The sequence below is a fragment of the Seriola dumerili genome, unplaced genomic scaffold (genome assembly GCF_002260705.1).
Source record: "Seriola dumerili isolate Sdu_G_001 unplaced genomic scaffold, Sdu_1.0 BDQW01000189.1, whole genome shotgun sequence".
Classification (NCBI taxonomy): domain Eukaryota; kingdom Metazoa; phylum Chordata; class Actinopteri; order Carangiformes; family Carangidae; genus Seriola; species Seriola dumerili.
Genome location: NW_019174444.1, coordinates 1295365 through 1315089, shown reverse-complemented (window position 1 = coordinate 1315089; position 19725 = coordinate 1295365). Strand labels below are relative to the sequence as shown.

General features: G+C 40.3%; 1 protein-coding gene across 2 annotated transcripts in view; it reads right to left on the bottom strand.

The window, feature by feature from the left end:
• The window catches only part of LOC111227516 (carboxyl-terminal PDZ ligand of neuronal nitric oxide synthase protein-like), a 191876-nt gene that overhangs the window by 79304 nt on the left and 92847 nt on the right, over window positions 1-19725 (bottom strand). For both annotated transcript variants that reach the window (XM_022753040.1, XM_022753042.1), the window contains exons 5-6: window positions 13432-13540; window positions 227-368 (exon numbers count right to left, since the gene is read on the bottom strand). In XM_022753040.1, coding sequence (XP_022608761.1) covers window positions 227-368; window positions 13432-13540 — 251 coding nt within the window. The remainder of the gene's footprint in view (window positions 1-226; window positions 369-13431; window positions 13541-19725) is intronic.

Below are 19725 nucleotides of genomic sequence, written 5' to 3'. Positions count from 1 at the left end.
AACATACTTTTTTCCTTTCAACAACTTTTATTAAAATGCAGCACTCCACAACAGACATTCAGCCTGCACTCTGTATTCCTCTTGTCTAATATCACCTTCTGATTCTAAGTTACTGTATAATTTAGAAGTGAACCAGCAGTAAGCACAGATCACTACATCTACTGAAAAACAAATAAGTCAACAAACTGTGTGGCAGGTGCATGTTGCTGTGTGTGTGTATGTGTACCTGTGATGGAGGAGTCGTTGCCGTTCTTCTCACTGTGGCAGTCCTCCTGTCCGTCCGCGTTCTGCTGCGTGTGCTGCAGACTCAGCTTATGACAAACCTCGAAGGCCTGGCCAACTGTTCGGACGATACGCATGGCCTGACTCTAGGTGGGCAGGGGACAGACGGACACATAAAGAAACACAATTGTAATTCTCAGAACACAATCTTTTACACTTTTATGTTGCCATTTGTTTCAGAACACTCATTACTGTCCAGCGTTTTGCAGTCAAACATTTGATTCCATGTTATGTCTTCTTCATTTCTATGCTGATGACACCCAGTTATATATTTACCTCTAAAGCTCACAGATCCTAGCAGCCTTGTTACCTCTCTCCTTTCAGACATTCTCTTCTCTCTTCACACTTCCTGTCAGATCTTTTTTTTGATTTGAGATGTTTTTTTTTTTATTCATGTTGTTCTCTTTTTCTTATGCTCAGGTACTTTGGACTTTTCTTTTGTCTGGTTTTAATTTTTCCTGTAAAACACTTTGTAACTTCGTTAAGAAAGGTTCTATATAAATTAAGTTATTAAAAATATTATATTACTACATTATTATTGCTTGGATTGAGTTTCTTTTCCTTATTTATCCTGCAACTCAGTTCTTATTCTTATTCTAAACAAAGGTAAAAGGTAAAACCTATCACTTCTCATGTACCTGGGGATTTTCCCAGAAAATACTACAGTCTTGAGCTTTTTTCCTCTGGTGTCAGATTTAGACTGGACCCAGATGTGCTGCAGAAATTAGTGCATTTTGTATCAATGAGACACAATAGACAGTTCATAAATGTAGGGCTCATATTCAGCTGCTAATTCAGTGTCATGTGAACTAACTGTTGTCTGTGTTTACTGTCCACAATGTAGTTTCTATGGATTTTTGTTTTATAACCTGGGGTGCATCGACTTGGATGTGTCTGCTTATCTCCCCTCTTTCCTCTTCCCGCCCCGCTCTGAAAAGGCAGGTCGAGTGAAAACAACTTAGGTGACTTCTATCTTGCCATCTGCCCTCCCTTGTCTGTCTTGTCAGACAGTAGAGAGGCGCAGAGGCAGAAAAGATTTCATTTTAAAGCACCAAGGCCTAGCCTCCAAACACCACTCCTCCTCAGCTGAATGAGCAGAACAGATGCATCATGGCCTGAGAGCCAGAACAGAATCAAGACTCTGCCAAAGGACAAAATCCTTTCTTGTCCCCATGATCAACTCTGGAGCAGTCTTAAAGTCTTGTCCCACAAAGTCTTCATAAAATCAGAACGTTTTGTGACCTCAGGCTCAGAATCAGATGAAAAAATATACTTTATTAGTTGCATCTGGGTGTTTTATTGCATTAAAAGCATGATCTACATTACTGTGACAAAAAATAAATAAACTAAAATTACCACACTGCAGTAGTATGCCTCCAAGTTGCGGGAAATATGGTCACAATCTCTCCTGCCTGAGTTACAACATTAAATAATAGCAGAGGTGTTTTTTCAGAACATTATGATGTCACAGTGAAGTTGACCATTGACCATTTGGACATGAAATGTCATCACTTTCACAAATTCACATATCAATTATGTCATAATTAGTGTGTGAATTTGTGAGTCATGGCCAAAACAGTGTTTTGTGAGATCACCGGGACGTTGACCTTTGAACACCAAATGCCAAATTTTAAGATGTTCCTTCAAGGTGTTGCTGAGATATCGCATTCATGATAATGGGATGGACGGACAACCCGAATACATAATACCAGAGACATAAAAACACAGTGACATCCATTGAAAATTGGTCGATGGACAGGACATGAGCCAGAGTAGAATCATTACATTTTGGTGCCGATCCATTTAAAGTGGCAGATCCAGGAATTATTTTACCACTTCTGAGAGAGGGTATTTTCATCAGTATCTCAGGAAATAATGTTTGGATCCTGATGTAAAAAATCAGACATATTAATGGTGTTGAGATCTATGACTTTGTACAGTTTGGTGCAGATCCATATTAATCTGGATCTCCGGATATGGAGAAAAAAAAGTCCATGCACAGCATTGTGTTTGATTGTGTGTTTTCCAGACAGTCAATGTATGCGTAAGGGGAGCCTCAGCCTTTGCTGTGTTCACTGTGTTCAATAACACCAGTTTCTACTCTCGTCCCCTGTATGAGTGCCTCTAGAAATGTCTTCAAAGGAAAACACATGTGTTTACTGTCAAGCTGAGGACCCGTATGGGGTGAGAAGACATGAATAAAGGGTCCATAGAGGAGGAAGAGGATGAAGCGGAAAGAGAAGACAGCACAGCATAGTAGAGAGACTGGACAGTGGGTCTGAGGAGGATAGTAATCTGGATCTCACAGACAAGTGGACGATTGTTTGGCTCCATTCTAGTTTTACGTCTTGATATGTTGACAGGCTTTCACTCTGTAGAGACAGACACCATGATGGTAAATTGAAAAATTCTGCCTAAACCACCTTTAGCTCTTTCCTCATTTGTCCCTCTGACACCTGTCTTCTCCTCTTTTCAAATTTTCTGGCCATAAGTATTAATATCCTGCAGTGGATAAGACAAATGGATCTGACGGCATTGAGGAAAAATAAGATAAACTGTTGTCAGTTGAAGAGAAAATTGCTTTGGAGCAGACAAGACATCAAACTAACAGCCATATAAAAAATACTGTCAGGTGCATTGTCTTGTGTGTTTAAGAACTTTATGGGGAGCAACTGCATTTGCACTTGTTATATGATAAGATTGTTCAGAGATGGGAATATACTGTTTCCACAACAACCTTCTATCCTTTGCTCTTTTCCTCCTCAGACCCACTGTTCAGTCTCTCTACGCTGTGCTGTCTTCTCTTTCCTCTTCATCCTCTTCCTCCTCTATGGACCCTTTATTCATGTCTTCTCACCCCATACGGGTCCTCAGCTTGACAGTAAACACATGTGTTTTTCTTTGAAGACATTTCTCATACAGAAGACGAGAGCAGAAGCCGGTGTTATTGAACACAGTGAACACACCAAAGGCTCAGGCTCCCATAACTCATACACTGACTGACTGGAAAACACACAATCAAAAATGTGCATAGACTTTTTTATCCTCTAAGTTTGTGTGTACCTTACTTTCTTTCTAAGCCCAAACTTTGACTTTTCAGTGGCCTTGAAGAAAAGAAATACACCATTTTACCCCAAACTGTTTAAGTGCAACCATTTCATCCAAATGTCAACATTTTTGCGGCCGTTTTTCTGGTTCTGGCACAAGATGATGGCGTCCCCATTCAACAACCCCCTATTTTTAATATATTAAACCTGAACACAAGTGTGCAGGGTTGGTGTGTAGTGGTAATATCAGCCTCTAGGTAAAAGGTGAATTTTTAGCAGGCACTTTGGATCCAAAACTGCAGCCGGCAGCTTCACCGTCTGGTCTTTAATCTTCAGTACAGTAAGCAGCAGAGAGTCCTTCCATGTGAGGGCACTGCAGAGGTCAGGGACATATCTTTAGAGCATATCAAGTATAAAGGCAAAAGCTAGTATGAGAATGTATGTATATTTAAATACCCTGAAGCCAGTGCAGGAAGTGAGGAAGAGCAGAGATGTTCTTTGCTCCAGTTAAACTCTGCCAGCAGCTTTTTGTAAGCTGCAATTGTTTTATGGACTTTTGGGGGAAACTGAAGAGCAATGTATTAGAGCAGTTAAACTGTAAATCATAACTATAGCCAAACTGTAATAAAACCTGAAATACTGCCTTTTGGTTGTCTGCCTCCGCCACTCAGACTAGTTTCAGGTTACATCCCTGTTTATCCAGCATCATACAAAATATGAACCAATTGTGTGACATTTTGTCATAGTTGCTGTGTGAAGTCTTGGGTTATGGCCAAAAAGTGTTTTGTGCAGTCAAACTGACCTTGACCTTTGACCACCAAAATCAATCAATCAGCTGATCTTTGAGTCCAAGTGAATGAAGGGATTCCCTTGAAGAGTTATCAAGATATTATATTCACAAGGCCAAAACCATGTTTTTGAGGTCACCGTGACTTTTGACGAAAATCTAATCAGTTCATCCTTGAGTTCTAGTGAATGTTTGTGCCAAATCTAAAGAAGTTCTGTCAAGATGTTACTGAGATAACGTGTCAACGAGAATTGGACGGGTGGGCCACCCGAAAACATTAAGCCTCCGGCTCTGACTGTCGCCAGCACGAAGACATGTCAGGAGCCAGCCTCAAGTGGCTATTGGAGGAACTGCAGTTTTTAGCACCTCTGTTGTCGGAGGGGGCTGCTTGTTCATACCCCCTCGTGTACAGACTGTCAACACTGGATTCTACATTTCCTAACTTTAACCGTGTACTCTTCTTGCACTTATTAAATACATGTGGCACTTATTGAACAGATGTAGTACTTACTACTTACACCAAGGTTTCCTACTGCACTGAAGCTTTAGTGATGTCCCTCACCTGTAAGTCGCTCTGGATAAAAGTGTCTGCCAAATAAGTAAATGTCAATGTAACCACAACCGCGATATTCCTTTTTACAATAACCAAGGAGTTTTAGTTGGTTGAACTGGGCTGATCAGAAAGAGAGTCCTTATATATTGTTAATCCCTTATACAGTAGATGTGTCCTGTCAGACTATTCACTGTTATTTACACCTTTGTTAAATGGATTGTCACTTCCAACTACCCACACACTTTATCTTTTCACTCACTTTTTGTCAGGATGGTTGTCCTGTATCTTGCCCTGAGCCAACTCTCCGATGGATCTCCAATTATAGCGGCTGACAAGACTTCTGGGAGATTTGTCACTCAAATGCAAAGACTGTATATCCTGCTGTAAAGATATGAAGTAGTTCTTAAGTTGGACATCTGTCACTATCTCTGTATGCCCCCACCCCCACCCCCCCCACCCTGTCTGTCAATTCAACTGAATAAATGCGCCCTCTCTGCATCTCCCTCTCTTCTCTATATATCAAGCTGCCAGACAGCTGGATCCGTGCAGCAGATAGGGCCAAGAGTCAAAAAGCCCGATGCATTATTTATCCCAGATTACCCACAGAGCTTCAGCTGTGCTTTCTCTGCCCTCTTGGAAGTTTTGGCACAAGCAAAGAGACAAAAAGGAATATAATGCAATCCAGAAAAAAGCAGGGTAAACAACGAGATGATGACTGGGGAGTTCCTCCTGATTAAAGCCTTTTCTCTGACTATCTCCTCTGGTGATGAGCACATTCATTCGGCTTCTCTCTTGATTTCCATGTTTACATATTCACCCCATCTCTCCGCGACTTACACATCCATCACTCTGCGCACAGAGGGTATTTATAGTAAGAGAGAAAGAGAGATTACAGCAATGGCTACCTCTGATTTATACTGTTCCCCCAACCAGATCCAACTTTAGACAAAGGGGGAGTTTTACTTCCACCAGTGACACAGTGGTGAAACTCCAGCTGATAACTCTGATAATCAGGGGACAGACTGACCTGACATTCAAATACTTTGCTCGCTTCAAGTGCATCAGTGGGAGGAATAATACTGGGCAGAGTGCGAGTTTGTGAAAGTTCTGCGGGAGAATATTTTCAGACTAAAATAGGCACTAATCAATGGACAGGTTTGTGTGTGAAAGCATGAAGTAGGTGAAGTGAGAAGAAATGAGTTCATGATGCCTCAGCGACTCTTCTGAACCATTAGCTCAATTTCCAACCTTTCCTGTGCATCATACAAACATACACCGTTACACACTACAACCTCACACTAGACCTGGGTTCCCAGATGGAAATGTGTCTGTAGCACTGAGTGTGAAAAACTGTCAGGTATTGAATGTTGCCATTGTGCAATTAGTTTCTAAGTGTTTCATAGTAAAACTAACCATTAATACAGCAGAGCAGCAGATGACACAGGTCTCTTGAACACACACTGAGCCCATATTTCACATGTAACAGCTGTCACGGGTTAATCTATGGTTGCGACAGCAGCAGAGAGTCCAGTCTGCAGGTTAGCGCCATACATTTCACTGTTAAACCGCTGCTGAATAATTACAAAATAAAAGTTTCTCTTTCTCTCTGTTTCTGTCCACATTTTGTCTTTCTCTTTCTACTTCCATGGATTTGTTTAAATGAAAATTAAACGCCAATATCATTTAAAACATTTTCTTTCTTAACAACCGGACAGCATTTTACAGTCATCCGAGGGTGGTGATGAGGGGTCGGCTAAGGCTCACTGAACTGTTCAGATAAACTAATGAGGCATTTTGGCAGGTAGTATTCAGGACATTGATGCCATGACAGAGATCTATTTTAGCACCAGGCGCTGTGTACTGACTACATCTACTGTACATCAGTACAGCCTGATGAGACATTTTGTGTCTGTCATTCAATCTCAACATGGGTAAAAGTATAATAAGCATTCGTCAGGTGAGGGTAGAATCTCTATTTGGACATTATAGCTAAATGTGGGACTGGTTGTCTGATGTTGTAGGATTAAAAAAAAAAAAATTAATCAATCATTCAGAATTATCTGGAGGGCCAGATATTATTGCTGGTGGTTCAGTTTTGGCTTGCAGGCTGCTAGTTGCCAACCAGTGGTCTAGACTCACAAAGACCATGAGTTGTAAACAGTGAAACAATGAGAGACAGAGACAAGACAAGTCTTTCTAGAAATTAAACTTTATCTTGATTCATTAAAAGTACACATAGACCAATAAAACAGAGGAAGTGTATCGACTTCTGCCTCTGATTAGATCTGAGTACTGACATCTCTTGATCAATATATCACACCACTTGTGTGTTGTGTCCGGTGAGAAGTAATATGACGCAAACACAAAACACACATACACTGCACGCATTGACTTGTTCCACGATTGAATTCAGCCTCTGCTGTAAAAGCACTGCAGCCTTGACAAAGAGGTAAAAAATAAATTAAGTATAGAAAGTAAAAACGAGACAGTGAGAGACAAAAAAGCTGAGGGCAGAAGGATCGTTACACTGAAATATGGATATTCAATAAGAAGTGATGAAAGGCTATTAAATCCAATTACCTTAACCAAGCAGTGTCGAGAAAAAAAACGAGTCCTTATCATCAATTTGTCTAGAAGTAGCCTGATGTCATTTTATATCAGTTCTCTTCAGTGTCAATGAAGAAACCATTGATTCTCAGCTTTTTTTAAACAGGCCCATTCTGGAGCTTTAACCACCTCAACTATTTACTATTTAAACTCTGCCCACGTTAAGAGACACATCCACCTCACTCCATCACTTCACACCCTTATACACGACTTCAAACTGTTTTATTTCTACTGTAGCTCACTCGCTACTTTCTGATGTCATCACCTTTGAGCAAATAAAAAAGTATTTCAGGATCATTTAATCTTTGTAATCATCCTTGAAGGCAGAATATTCAGCTTGTCATCTTGAAGCCATTGGCTGACACTGAATGACAGCATATGGTTGGAGGGCATCTAATCGAGGGGAGAGGGAACTCAATTAACACTTGACACAGTAACCACAGCTCTCCCTCCGTCTCATCGACCAGCTGTGGACAAGAGATGAGACTTTCTCCATCATAACTGTTAGATAAATAAATAAATAAAAGACCAAAAGGTGTTTTTTTTTTTTTTTTTTTTTTAAACGCACTGATGTCCATCATTTGTTGTTTTTATGTTGTTAGTCTAGTGGGCGTTAAGTGCATTTGCATAACTTCCATTATTAAAAAAAAAAAAAAGAATAGTGTGGCCTGTCAGTATAATTTTAACAATAACAACATTAAAAAAAAAATCACAGCCAGCTGCTACTTGCCACTCAGCAGCAGTGATGGGATGTTTTGTGTTGTAGTCTATTATCAGGTTTAAAAGACCATAACTGGGTTTTATGCTTTGTCTTTAATCACTGCGCTCAGCACTGACATCAAACAGAGAATCTGACCTGAGGATGAAAGATCATGGAAATGGCTTAATCCTCTGGGGATAACGAATGTGTTCAAAAACACTAACCTGATGGTGAAGCTGAAGGAAATATAACCAGAATTAATCCTGTGGGATCCATGACCATTGTTGGGGCTGTAGTTATAGACAACAGAGTGGAAGGTGGAACTCAGAATCAGTAACATTTGTTCAGTGTGCAGAGACGTGTTAACAAAATGTATTATTTATTTATCAGCCGGCTTAAATCCACACTCCAACTCAGGGTTTTCAACCTTTTATGGCCAGGGATCCTGTCTCCTGTCTCAAGCCCGGGAATTGGAGAGTTTTCAAGCTATGTGAATATGAGCACCGCACAGTGTTGCACTCCATCCACAGATTGTGTGTTTACAAAAAAAAAGAAAAAAAAAAAAAAGGTGATAACTTCTCATATATCAGCCTGAAAAATTCTGATTTACTTGGGCGTTACGCCGGAATTTGAAATCAGACCTGATCAGTGAAAACGCACTGAAATGCTGTCATGTTAGGGATTTATACACAGCTGAGGCTACGTCCACACTAGTATACCATTTTAAAATGAAAATGATCTTCGTGTGTGCGTGTCAATGCAAACAGGAAGCAGACTGTTTACTCTGCATTTGGTTAGCTGCACAAAATACTACAAACAAGGAACAGCAAAGACAGTTTAACTGAACAGCTGCTGCTAGCAAAGACAACATGGTCTGTACTTCGTTATCCATGTCGCTTTCACCACTGGTAGTCAAGGCTTTTGCCCCTTTCCCCTTTTGCCAGTCTCGACTACAATGCAACCCTGGCGTTTTCAAACTAAACGAGATCAGCAGTGTTTCCAAAAGTCTTTTCAGGGCTCAGAACTCTGGAGTAATGTGAAAACAGGAGGAAATGTAGGAAAAGGCGTTTTAAAACGAAAACGCAGTAGTGTGGACGCAGCCTGAGACAGCATTCCGGTGAAGGACGCATTCGGCTCTGCTCCCCCTGCCCCTCTCCTGGGCAGATCTCCACCTCCTGTCTACATACGAACCCCTGATTCAGCAACAACCAGCTTCAACCAAAACACTGAGGAGACGGTCTGATGAGGCAGACCGAGCTAAGACAGATGCTTCGAGTGAAAACACTGGGATGTTCTATGTGGGCCACACATGGAGGACAGTCTTACACGCTGTATAATTGACTACATTAACTTCTGTGTGGAGAACACTGTGCCCTGTACGTGGGTGCAGTGTTTCTCCAACAACAAGCCCTGGGTCACAGCTGATCTGAGTGGAGGATTAATGAGGGTGAGGACTGTAACAGGACGAAGATGGAGGAGAAACTTTAACTAAACAGCATAAGTGATGTCTGGAGAGGCATGAGGAGTGTCTCAGCAGCAGACAGTCGGAGGGGTGGGGGTATGTGGGGGGGGCAAACAGGGACCACTTCTGAAGGCTTTCTATGACTCAGTAGTGGCATCAGCTATCTTTATTGCAGTTGTGTGCCAGGACAGTGGCATCAGCGGGGCTGAGGTTGTCCCCTGGACACCGTGGAGGTGGCGAGTGAGAGGAAGATCTTGGACAACGCCTCCCGCCCCCTGAAGGGAGTCCCTGTGTGCCCTGGGCAGCTCCACCCACGCAGATCCTTTGTCCCTACAGCGGTCACACTCTATGGCAGAAGTCACAGCTGGCTCTCACACTCACATCTGGACTATAGAGGCAGCCTCAGCCTCCCTGCATGAGTGCTCTATAATTATTACTAGTATAATAATAATGATTTAATGCTATATGCCATATCTATTCACACTGAACCGCTCAACCCCATGCTGTGTGTACTTGTCACTTTGAAACAGTTACATCTCAGCTCTTAAACTTTTTGTTGTGTGTATAGTACATTGTGTATTTATGTAGTTATTTATGTCCTTTTATCTTGTGCTTTCATGCTGTTTTGTATTGTCTGATTTGTGTTTATATTTGCTGCTGTAACAGCGAAATTTCCCTCCGTGGGATCAATAAAGTGTCTTCCATCTAATTCAGTATTCTGATGAAGGCTCCCTGGTTTCTGCTCTCGCTCACTTCAGTTCTACATAACAGAGGCCAGGTCATTCATTAGCTTCCTTTAAACTGTCGATTCGAGGAAGAAAGGAGGGAAAGAGCGAGAGCGCATGGGTGACAATGGGAGAGAGAGAGACACGCACACAAGGCCTGTCTAAGTGTGAGAAGTGATAGGCCACTAAAGTCTTTTTATGCTGCCGTGATTTAAAGCACAGCCATTTTTTCACTGCGGGTAGTTAAGAGGGAAATAAAGTCTGCTTAATCTTGTACTCAATCTTACACTCGCAACCTTCCACACGTCAAAACACACTTGCACAAAACCACACACTGCTTCGGATGACACTTTTACTGCATGTTTGATATGTATATCCCTTTTTCATTATGGCAGAGTGTTTCATTCTCTTTTTGTCTTGCTCAATCAATTTTCTGAAACTTTCCCCTTCTGTCATTGTGTCACTTTTTTATTTTTTACCTTTTTTTTTTTAATTTTTTTTTTTAACTTTCTCTTTACTCTCCTCTTCATCTCCTCTCTTTCCTTATGGCACATACTTGACTGAAAATGCTGGTTAGTAATTATGTTAATGTGCTCACATAATGTGATTTATGGACATGTTAAAGTGAAAACACTTATTTCCAGCATCTCCAAAGACGTTAAAAGACAGAATTATACTGGATATGTATGAATACTGTTTGGACCTAATGTTCTATTTTATCATCATAAAATTATTTTATAAGTTTTCTTATATTTAAAGCTGCACAGATAAATATTTTTATATATGTAATGACTGAAATGACTGTTATGTGATGTGTCAATTGGAGTAACACATTCCCAGATACATATAGGTGACACTTAAATTTAAGAGCCCCTATTTGGCACTTAATTATCAGTATATAAATAATTAATAAATGGTTTGTACAAGGGGTGTTGTTATGTACCGGTATTAATAATTGTTAAGTTATAAGTACTAATACTTTTGTTGTACTGGTTACAACATATCTAGCTAGCCAAATAACGGGCTATGTGAAAGAATACCTGTAGGAAATGGGAAGTTTTATTGTGAAGGTTTGTAATGAACGTGGCAGCAGTTGCCAATAAAGCAGTTGCTGAATAATTAAAAGATTATTTTCTTTTCCAGTCATAATGCAAACCGTGATATTTAAAGGAATAAAATGTCAGATGTTAGGCCTTGTGGATCTTTTGTTTATCTGCCGACTTTTAAATGACTCCATATAAAAGCTAATAATAAATGTTAGAGAAATAATAATTGCACCGTGTTGACTGGATGAGTAAATAGGCGACATATTCCATGTTCTGCTATATCAGCCTCGTAAAGTGGAACTATGGTAATGAGTTTACAGCTTGTTGTGATTCCCCCAAGTGGCCAAAGAGATCCCTCACAGTTGAACCAAATTAACTTTTCTTTACTTTGTTAACTTTGTTTCTTTGCACCAGTGCAAGTGTTTTCGTAGCGCAGGGTGTCCTCCTTCTGTCAATCACCAGACAGCCACAACAAAAACATTTCCCCACCTAAAAAACAAACCCTCAAAAACAAACTATATTAGAAACTCAATGATAACTGTTTGAAACAATGGCAGCTCCTTTCAAGCTGAGTTTTGCCTCAAAACATAATGAAGTTTTCCATTAAAATCAATATTTCCCATTGTGTGTCCATCACCACTATACTGTAAAAAAGATAGCTTACCAGCTTACTAGATAAAGTTACCAGCTTAATGGCTTAAGGGCCATTGTTGCCCCAGAGAATTTTGGTATGTGTCAGTTTCCATTTCGTCTTCCGAACAGAATGTGTGTGCATGCGTGTGTGTGTGTGCGCGCTCATGTTTCAGTGTCGCTCTGTCTGTTATAGATAACGAGGCGGTGCGTGCTTCACCCGGCTAACCCCTGGACTTCAGCATCAACTTCTACGAACTGGCAGCTAAAGAGGAAAAATGAGCACATTTTCTATCCAACTGTGTCACACAACTGGACTCTGTTTGGATTTTGTCTCTGCTTAGCTCTGCAGCAACACAACCTCTCCAAACCGACTAAAAACTTGCTCCTCAGACCTCAACACTGACAAGACTGCGATGCCCGGAGGTATCACTGCTGCTCGACAGCCGTGTGTCTCTTTATTGGAGGTTGTCAGGATGTGACTCAGACAGTGACATGATTTAAGAGTGGAGGAGGAGGAGGAATTGCTTTAAACACTACGCAACTAACAGACTGTGAAAACACTGAGAATGACACACTTTGGCTTTTCCCATCTCGCCATAACACAGAAACAAAGTTTGATGAGTTGGTTTTTGCAACTTGTGCAAAAACAAAAATTCTGACTCTAAGTCTTTTTCTTCTTACATTAATTTTGTCAAACCTAATCTGGTTCATGCTACTGAAAAATAATGCTGATAAAGTTGATGACATGATCCTTTCTTTTCTTCTGGCAACAACATATTACACACTGATGCACTTGCATTAGAAAAACTGAATGTGCAGTCAGAGTCTAGAGTCTAAAACACACAAGCTATGATATTTTCATTTTAACTTGTAAGCACAGCCACTGAGCAGCTGCACTCTGGTGTTAAGTGCCTTGCTCGAGGGAACCAGAACCCCACTGGAAAAAATGGAGATTGGTTTCTTGGGTTGCATGTGTCTTCAGTGGCACTGCTAGTTAAGATTCAAAAAGAGCATCCTACTACTAACAATGCAAAGAATAAAATCTTTTATGGTCCCATATAGTATAAAGGTAGATGTCCTTGTGTTGTTTGATTATAAAGCAGGTCTAGGTTCTATATTAATACTGTGTAAGTATCAAAGCGCTCAGTCAACAGAGAAATGCACACATCCTGCATTCAGCCATGACCTGAGCCTCTCTTCTCATCTGTGTGTAACTACAGAGAAAAGACTGAGAGAGATGTAAAACTACACTGAGATGGTTTTTAGTTCTTAAAACTTTTAGGGTAAAATATGTGATCTTTAAACCTGACCATCAGTGTGTTCAACAATCCCAACAATCAAATACCTAAATGCCTCATGGGATTTCCCTTAAGAGTTTCCTGTTTCAGACACTTACTCTGAGTTTTCAGAGCTTGGTGTTTGTGTCTAAACCCAAGTGGATCCAGTGAACACAGTCGGAGTCAGGCCACATTTTTCAAGAAGAGCTATAGACCTCGACCCTGAATCAAGCACTGCATTCATGTAACATTTCAGGGATTCATCACAGGTCAAAAGGTGAAAGCATAAAACAGGTCTCCTGCCTGTCGTACCTTCTTCTTGGACTTGAAGACGTTACAGCGGAAGACATTGCTCTGTCCGTCTCTGGCGATGTAACTGAAGATCTTCAGATCCTGGGAGTCATGAGACACATAGAATATCCTGAAACAGAGAATAAAATAGGTCAGACATTCAAAGAAATAAAAAGGATTATGATGCAAAACAGAATTGCAGCCTGGCAATGTTTCTAAATGTATTTTAAGATGCAAAATCGGCACCAAGCCTGTTTCTCTAGGGTTTCAATGTGACAAAAATAAATAAAGGTTAAGGAAGTTGTGATTTGACTATGGGGGGAATCAACTATCAACTATTCAAATTAATTGGCAAGTACAGACTTCCTCATAGATTTCTCTAATATTTATAAGGGAATATGGGACAAGAAGCTCAGTGACACACATTGAAAGCCAGGTTACCTTCAATCCCCAGTAAAAATAATACTTCAAATGAAAACAGTGTGAGGAGGAGACAGGAGGTAATACTATTATAACAAACATTTTCTTGTGTGAGGCGGATGCAGGGGGAACTAAGTTTGAGACAAAAATAGAGTTCTCTTGGTGGGGAGAGATTGGATGCTACTGACAGTGAAAAGATTTACAATATCCTGCAGAGCAGGTAAATGGGAAGAAATAAGTTTGGGAGCAAAAGAGATAATACACAATAACCTGAAGAAGGGGGAACATTGTATGAGTTAAGCTCCACACTTGATCTAATTTATGATGACAAAAGAACACAGCTGGGCAGATAAAACACTGCAGATCACAATGCAGTGACTGAAAGCCACTGGAAATTGTCGTGGTTAGAAAGTGAAAGTTAGTCTTTCCCCCATGAATCCTGTATTATATTTACATCTGGTGACTGAGGAGGTCATCCAAAAGATCTTTGATGTCATGAAACCAGCAGCGTGTCTGTCGGACGCTGTAACCCTGTCTTTTACCAATTAGAGCAAAAAGTAGCGTGACAAATTGCTTCCAGGCGAGAGGCCAGAGGTTTGAGTTTGATATGCCGTCCACTGTGAGAGCAAGTGCTGACAGTACTTTAATAGCTCTATGTTGCCCTGAATAGTCAAGTTATTGATATGAACCTAGTCTTTGAGACTCTGCATTCACATTCACACCACTTTGCTGTGTAGCCTGGCAAGGAGAGGGATCAATATGCTTAACAAGAAGTAAAAGGTGGCTCTCCAAAAAATGTCTTTATTGTAAAGAACTATTTCTGTATACCCATAGACAGGAGCGGACTGAAACAATAATTCAGGCTGGGAATTTGACTTCATCCCCAGCCACCCTCATGCAAACCATCATCAAAGTACCAGAGTACCAGACTAGTTCTATATTTGGCCACTACATTCATCTGGGAGGAAAATGATCAACATTTCCAAATACATAAATGTGTGACTGACCAAAAAATATGAAAAAAAAGTATATAATTTCAATTATAAATATATTGCAGGTTATTACAGGAGAAAGTGGGCTCACACTGTGCACCGCAGCATGTCAGGGAGCTGATGCAAGAGGTCCGTCAACTCATTGCTGCTTTTTATATCATGGCTGGTCAAGTTGCCTGTTGATGACTCGGTGCTCCCGACGAGCTGTCCACCACGTAATACAGAGGCAAACAGCATCATCAATGCTTAAATATTTTTGTTATGACCTGAAACCTTCATCAGAGGATGATGTGTAAGTTCATCAACATGAAGACTGTATGGCTTTTTTCAAAGCTTTTTTCAACTGGACTCACAAGCTTTTACAACCATACAAGAGATTGCAGACTACATCACCACTTCGGAAAGAGAAAACAAAAAACCGAAACTGAGTGGTTTAAGTCTCTGGTAGTGAGTGCTCTGCCAAAAACCCATGCACACAATCTTGTATAAAGGTGACTTTCTGTTGCAAAAAGTTTCTTAAAAGGACTGTTTGTAAGTTTTGTCTGCCACCGAATGTGGTTTCTTCCCGGGAGCAGGTGGTGGTGATTGGACACTACAGTGACTTGCTATCAGAAAGTGACGGGCCAGGGCTAGCTGGTTAGCATGCTAACTGCAGTAGAAGAAAAGACATGATAGAGACAAGAGTTATCACTGGTTTTGCTTTCCACCTCTGGAGACAGCTCCTGGTGAGTAAAGGAATGAAGTTTGAGGCTGAACTGATATCGTTGCTTCTAGACTGGTAATGAAAGAGATCTTAATACTAAAGTTAGCTATGTAGCAATAGCAAAACTTACAAGTAGCTCCTTAACATGAGTGTAGTCACTGAGCAAAGTAATCATGTTTTGGCTGTTCTCTAAAAACCTTCATTAAAGCTCAGTAAGTTACTTCATTACCATTAAAATTGTGCCACATTTTTAAAATTTTTCAAGATGATTCAAAAATAAAGTCTGATATATGGCTGAATTTTTGAAGGTTAATTAGGGAATTGACACTCGGCGTTGCTTAATGCAGTGAACTTGAAATGTCAAGTGGCTAAAGGAAGCAACAGAAATCTCAGCCAGTGCCGCTTCATAATTGGGCAATTAGTGGATGGAAATTTGGAGTAATTCATCACAGTGAGACAACGGACAACAAGAGCAAGAGAAAGAAATTAGGTGAAGATTATGCAAATTACCCAGTTGTCTCTGTCCAAACGCATGTCGGTTTTTTGTTTCAGTGCATGCTCGTTTTGCATCGATGTGTATATTTGTGTGTCTGTGTGTTTTCGTACTAGAAATCAGGGGTTCCGTTTATACACTCAGTGACATTTCTGTGGTATTTGATTTGGCCTCTTCTCTGGGAGCCAGACTAGCTGAGGTCTTGTGGTGTGGATGGTGTCTTTGTCAATCCTGCTTAGCAGACTGTCAAAATACCAGACATGGCTATCTGCAGTGACTCATTCAGTCCCCCCCCCCACACACACACACACACAGAATTGGACACTTTCTACCAGATATCTGATCCAGTCTGCTGCTGCGAAGATGTAAGGTCCATGTGGTCAGCTTATTAGGGATGCATTAAATCTGCTTTAATTTTCCAGAGATGTTTAAGTGATATTACACAATGCATTGGCAGTGGGTCCTCTTATTCCCAATTACTTAAAATATTCACTGCACTTGTTAGTAATGGCCACATGTCAGTGCAAGTGAGATTTTAACCATGCAGAAGCAACATAATGAGGATGAGGATGATGATAGTAGGTGAGGATTTTAATATTGCTTAATTGGGCAAAGAAATTGGAACGTGGAAATATTTCTGTCTGGTCTCAAACAATGAGATGTGAGTTAGTTCTTGATGTTTTCTGATCTGTTCTACTTGTTCCTCTTTGTTAAAGGAAAACTACATAGTTTTACAACTTTGACTGGATTTTCATTGGTAAAACCATTGATTCTATTTATCATAATAATACCATTGTACCAGTGTTGTGGCTTTGATTTTTTCCAGCAGGAGAACACACACCCCGAACACGGCGGCCCATCAGGATTTGTCCCGGTGTGCCCGATGGCCAGTCCCAAGGGTTTTGTTGTACATGGGTGGTGAAGGTGAGTAGTACACCAGCGGTCCTATGTCATTTATCGTTAGGGTTAGCTTGTTTAATCTATCTTTCTCTCTCTTCTCTTTCACTATTTTTTCTTTCTTTCTCCCCCATGTGTTGCCTATTTATCCATCATTTCAAATTAAAAACCCTCTGCAAAGTGGTGTAATTGCAACTAAATGACACTACAGCCGCAGCTGCAAAATGTATACAGCAGAACCACCATGTACTCACTTCAGTAATTGCTCAGATCTCAGAACATGGTTTCATGACTAGGAATAGGTCCAAACATGGACTGTTAGATGATCATTCAGGTTGTAAACAAGCAAACTTAAGCTAGATGAGATTCCATTTTATTTGGAGGTAAAACAAAAAAAAGCACACCAGTAATGTCAATAATAACCCTTAAATGCACAGGCCCATGTATGAAACTTGTACCGGAAAGTCAGTGTGTAATCGGTGACTGATGTTTCTGGGAATAATTTTACTGTTTGTCTTTATTTCTTTTCCAAATAAGTTTGACTAACCAGTTGGTTTGTTTACTAACTGTGTGATTGGCTGACTGCTTGTGGTTTTTTTTTGGCCCTTTTGACCAATTTTTTAGCTATTCTGCTGTGAATTACTCTATGAGTGCAATGTGAAGCTATGAATGTAAAACCAAAGTAGTTTTCCTTAAAGGGGTGTTTCAACATTTATCTCATCCATATTTTGTTTGTAAAGTTTTGTTAAAGTTAGCAAACCTCAATATTTTCTCCAGCTTCACTGTAAAGGCCGAAGCTTTACTGTGAGGCACACCCAGGCATGAGTTAGCATCGACTCTGCACAAAATGACGTGGATCCTGCTGTGACAACACAGACAGAGGCACCTGCTGGAAATTGCTCAGAAATAAGGCAACAGCATGCACAAGGGAAAACAGTGGCACTGAAAAGTCAGGTGGAGAAGGGAAGGGCAGCCACATCTTTTCTGTACGTGTCTATGTCAACAAACACAGAGTCTCTAGTGGGAGAAAACTGACCGCTCCCAACTGATTGATCTTTGCAGAAACCCTTTAGTTGCCTCCTCTTTCAACTCTTTCTTTACCCTCCCATCACCCAGCTGCCCCAAACCTCCAGCCTCTGTTTTAAAAATCAGTCCCCCAACAGATTTCTTTCTTTGATGTCTAAAGCATGGGAAAAAGGTCTTGTGCTCTGCCAAACTGTCGCCTGCAGGGAACTGAATCTTATACAAGAAAAACAAGAAAAAATAAATAAAAAACTGTAGGCAGTGTTAAAAAGAAACATTATATGCTGTCAGACAAGCGAAGCTCAGCTGAGAGTGAGTGAAAGTGAGCTTAGCTGACTTGGCTTTAACTGACAAATCCCCAAACAGTGCCGAAATGACAGCTCAGATACACCTCTATCAACTGTTTCCAAGAGGAGCAGCTGCCTCAGATAGATCAGATCTCGGAATAAGAGAGGCAGGCTCGACATGAGAGCAGTCAAAGATGGTTTAAGGCAAAATAAATTCAACTACAAACGCTGCCAACAGAAAAACCTCTCATCTTATGTTTTACAGGGGGCTGCCTTTCCTGTTTAAAGTGACAATCCACAACATTTTGCAACCTAGTGGTGGGTTTTATGACATCAGCTATAACAGCGGAACGAAAGACATTTTTATTTTGTTCATGGCAGTTTACAATAATGAATTTTCATGTTTCAAACCCTCATAAGCAGCTGAAATTGAGATGGGATTGTTTAATCTGCTGGCAGAAATTAAGCAGTGATCCCTGTAGATAAACACCACACCAGTAAAATAAAATAAAAAGATGTACAAGTAAAGATGGATCAAGGAGTCAACTTTTCTGCCAGGGTCGATATTGATCAATTTTTTGGAGGACAAATCTGAAAATGAGATAAGAATTAAATTAAAATCTGCCCTTGCATCTCTTTGAAAAGTCAATAGCCAATGATTTTACATCAGAGTCTCGGGATCAAAATGAGTCTCCCTCGCTTTTCACTTTACATTTTTCAGCAACATATGACAATCACAGAAGTAGGAAGCCATTGAAAATGAAGATCCAGAGGTCAAGATCCTCCTCCAGTTTTTCATAACTCGCTTCATTGACACCATTGAGGACACTGAAGTTATGCTCTTTGTATTTTGGTAGTTTTAGCAACCTGCTGGGGACAGATTGCCCACTACAGTTAAAACCAACACTCAGTAGATATTTTCTCAGCTGATTCCATTCTTCAATCTTTTGACATATTGTTTTAAATTGGACTTCATTTATGCCAATAAACAAGACTATGTCAAATCCTAGTATGTAGCTGGACCATATTGTAGGGTATTTGAATTCAGCCTATAATGTGAGCTGGTTTCAACCCTGAAGTTGCCAAGGTTTGTTCAATAAGTTGCCAGATATGTCGCTACGTACTTTTAAAATAAGAAGTCTGCTAGCAACAAAGTTGACAACACACAAATCATTTTGAAAGAGCAACGACCAATGGGGAAACTCCAAAACTCAGTGACCAATGATGTTACTTCATCACTCAGTGAGTCAGTCAATGACATTGACATTTATATGGCTGGCCCTGCTGTTGTGGTCCGAACTAAAAAACAATCAACAAACGGCTGAAAAATTCCCCAGCAGAACTGTATCATGAAGGTTTTGGATGTTCATGAAAGTTCATGCTGGGAAATGTAGTTTATAGACAAACAATTTGAATTATGAAATAATCCAAAAAAAAAAGAAAAAAGAAAGAAAGTAATACTGAAATACGTGTTAAAAACTATATCTTTTGCTACCTCGT